Source organism: Eriocheir sinensis, chromosome 33, assembly GCF_024679095.1.
Source record: "Eriocheir sinensis breed Jianghai 21 chromosome 33, ASM2467909v1, whole genome shotgun sequence".
NCBI classification, from domain to species: Eukaryota; Metazoa; Arthropoda; class Malacostraca; order Decapoda; family Varunidae; genus Eriocheir; species Eriocheir sinensis.
This window is the reverse complement of record NC_066541.1, coordinates 7627708-7631483: the sequence shown is the minus strand read 5'-3', so window position 1 is coordinate 7631483 and position 3776 is coordinate 7627708. Positions and strand designations below refer to the sequence as shown.

General features: G+C 53.9%; 1 protein-coding gene across 1 annotated transcript; it reads right to left on the bottom strand.

Moving 5' to 3' along the window:
- Positions 1-2352: 2352 nt before the first annotated feature.
- LOC127006674 (uncharacterized) lies at positions 2353-3444 on the bottom strand. The gene has a single exon (XM_050876863.1). It carries the CDS (start codon positions 3099-3101, stop codon positions 2358-2360), a length of 744 nt encoding a protein of 247 aa, XP_050732820.1. The 5' UTR covers positions 3102-3444; the 3' UTR covers positions 2353-2357.
- Positions 3445-3776: the final 332 nt, after the last annotated feature.

Genomic DNA, 3776 nt, shown 5'->3' with positions numbered 1-3776 from the left:
ATCACCACCATCATCATCACTACTCTTATCACCACTCTTATCATCACCTTCATCACCACTTTCACCACTACTTTCATCACCATCATAATCACCATTCTCATCACTACCCTCATCACTATCTTCATCATCACTCTCATCACCACTTTCACCACTATTTTTATCACTACCATCATCACTATCTTCACCACCTTTTGACACATCATCACTACTATCTTTCACCACCACCCTCATCACTAAGCCACAGTCACCACAAATCACCAAAACACCACCACACCATTTCTAAATTACCACAACGTTCATAACACTTTGACCACACAGTAACATATCATCACCACTCTCACCACCACGAAGCTGCTTTTTTTTCTCCCAGGATGATCCCCGCCATTCATCACCTCCCTCATCACTAGAATCGATTAATCAGCCCAGTTACATAACATCACCATTCTCACCACCAAGACAGTTTTCCCCCTCATCACCATCTTTCATCACCACCTTCATCACCAAAATCGAAGTCACCACAGTTACATAACATCACCATTCTCACCACCTAGACTCTTTTCATCTTACATCATCATCACTGCGACGTTCTTTCATCACCACAAACACACAAATAAACACGTATTTAATCCCCTAATTCAGTCTTAACATCATCACCATCATCACTTCGACTTTTCCCAACCCTCAATACCACCTTCACTATCACTGTCACAATCTAGTCCCTCTACCATTGCCCTCATCACCAAATTTTAACCACTGAATTACACATTATCATCACCATCATCAACACAATCATCACCACTCCTCACCACTACCACTGACTTATTTCTTTATTTTATCTTAGCTTATTATCATCACCACGACTTACAATCATCACTTCACCACCCTTCCTCGACTTCCTCAATCCCTTCATCACCAAATGTAAGATAAAAAAAATCCCATCATCACCACCAACACACTCTTCTTCATCACCACCATCACCACCGAAAGATTCCTTCACCACCACCCACCCAAGGAAACAAGATACTTTACCCATTATAAACACCACCACCACCACCGTCACCACCACTTATGTAATAGGTCGGCCAACACACACACACACACACACACACACACACACACACACACACACACACAATTACTTCCCTTAACCCAAACACAAACCATTCAACGCGGCATGATAAAGCATTATACAGTCACTTAACGTCTGTTTTGCGCTGGGATGGGAAGAAAGGAAGAAAGGGAGGCTGAAGGTAAGGAGGAGGAGGAGGAAGAGGAGGAGGAAGGGGAGGAGGAAGAGTAAGGCAAGAGAAGAGGAATAGGGAGGAAGGGAAGGTCAGTGTTGTGGAATTAACATCACTCTCACACACACACACACACACACACACACACACACACACACACACACACACACACACTATTGAAAGGGTGATGTGTGTTTACTTAGCTGATTCTCCAACTCATTTTCCTTCGCCCCGTCCTCTACCCTCCCTGGAAATCATGGTCAGTAGCTCAGGCCTCCCTCGTAAGCCACTTATCACCCCCTGCAGCGGCTTGGAGGGAAGGGAGGGGAAGGAAGAGGAGCCGACCCCCGCGCAAGGCTCCTCCTCAGCTCCTCCCACCACCTCCAGCGCCTCCCTCGGGATCCTTGAGTATCTGGCGTCGCGTCCCAGACCTCAATTTAGCGTCAAGTAGGACTTCCTCACTTTAACTTTCTCCTGCTGGCGGTGGTTTCTGATTTTTTCTCGCTCTCTCTCTGCTCTTCTTCCTCCTCATTTTTCTGCTTTTCCTCTTTCCTCTTTTTTTTCATTCTTTTGGCTGTCCTTCGTGTATGTTTCAAGATATATCCAGACTGGTTTCCATGCACTATTTTTATTTTATTTTTTAAGGTTACTTTCCTATAGTTGTTTCTATGGCCACCAGGGGGTAGGGCATCATCATCACGAGCTTCACATCTCGTCAACATCACCACACGACACACAGAGGCAGCTTTCAACACCACACATATGACGTTCCACCGATTCACTCACCAACGACTTTATTTTCTCTACAACACCACCAGACGACGGAGGATCCTGAGAGAGGAGGTTCTACAGGAGGACCATCAGGAGGGTGCATAGAGGAGGCACAGGCTGTCCTCGTGTCGGCCTCGTCCGTGCTGCCCCGACCAGTCTTGGGGCGACGAGCGCATTCGAATTGCCGAGGACGAGAGGCTGGCGGGAGGCCGGGAAGATGGCGCCGCGGCCTCCTCCGTAAGTTGACCCAGAAACGGCGAGAGAACTTTTACGGATGGGGGTCAGCTGTCGTGTGTGTGTGTGTGTGTGTGTGTGTGTGTGTGTGTGTGTGTGTGCCGGCATGACCTAGTGATGTGGTGTGGGGGGGGGGGTTGAGGGAAGGAAGGGAAGGGGAGGGGAGGGGAGGGGGGTCCGGGGTGTCTGCTCACCTACCTTACACCCGGTGCAGTTCTGCGTGATGGAGTACTCCTCCTCACAGTTGTATTTGGCCATGAGCTCGGTGTGCTGCAGCAGGATCCGGCCCACCATGTCGTCGATGTCCTGCAGGTGCCTGGCCTCCTTGGAACAGTGGGTTTCGGTGGTATCCGTCACCCGCCGCTCCTGGTCCCTGCACATGACGGAGTGGAGGACCAGGTGGGGGCAGTACCGTAACGTGATATTACGAATTTTCTGTTCCCTGTTTTCCTTTATCTCCTCCTCGCACAGTGTTGTCTCGAGCCGCGGGCACGGGACTTCCTCGTTCGAGCACTTCTCGTCCTCCTCACACGTCTGGCACTTCGCTTGGAGTTTCTCCTGAGGGAGTGCCTCCTGACTACGCGCGTCAAGAGGTGCCACCGCCGCACATTGGGTGTCCGCCCTGACCGCGGCCAGGACGGGGTGATGATTGTGGTGGCTGTGGGTGTGTTGGTGGGCGTGGTGGTCGGTGGCTTTGGTGGTGGATGGCGGGGTGGCGTGCAGGAGTATGGGAGGGGGAGTGTTAGTGTGCGGCCTGTGAGTGGTGGCAAGGACAAGGGAGAGTAGGAGCGGCGGCAGGAGGAGGGCGATGGGGGCAGGACGCCAGGGGGGCCGCGGACAGTGCCGACACACCATAACCCCGGCCCGTCCCTGACCCACAGCGCATAGTTACCGACGACACTCAAGGGGGCCTCGCGGGCGGGGGCGGGGGCGGCGGGGGGCCGGAGTCCGCCCACCACAGCAACGAGTCATGGGCAGCGTGGGTGTGCCCGGGATGGCGCGGCGCGGGGCTGTGGCGTGTGCGGTGGGATGGGTGAGAGGTTGTGAGTGGGTGGGTGACGGGCGGCACACGGCGGCGGCGGCGGCGGTGGTGAGTGCGGTGCCGGGCTGTGGGGAGCCTGGCGGCCTCACTGGCTCATGCCGGGACCATACTGAGGCGGGCGCTGAGCCACACCACCCCGCTACCTCAATCAATAGACACACCCTTCATGCGCACACTCCCTCCCCGCCACCCCACGCGGGACAACCCCACTCACCACTCTCTACTCCCCCACTCACCACTCACTACTCCCCCACTCACCACTCTCTACTCCCCCACTCACCACTCTCTACTCCCCCACTCACCACTCACTACTCCCCCACTCACCACCACCTCACTCCCTCACCCCACTCTCACCACTCTCTACTCCCCCACCACCACCCCACCACTCACTACTCCCCCACTCACCACTCACCACCACTCCCCACCACCACCACTACTCCCCACTCACCACTCACTACTCCCCCACTCACCACCACCACTACTCCCCA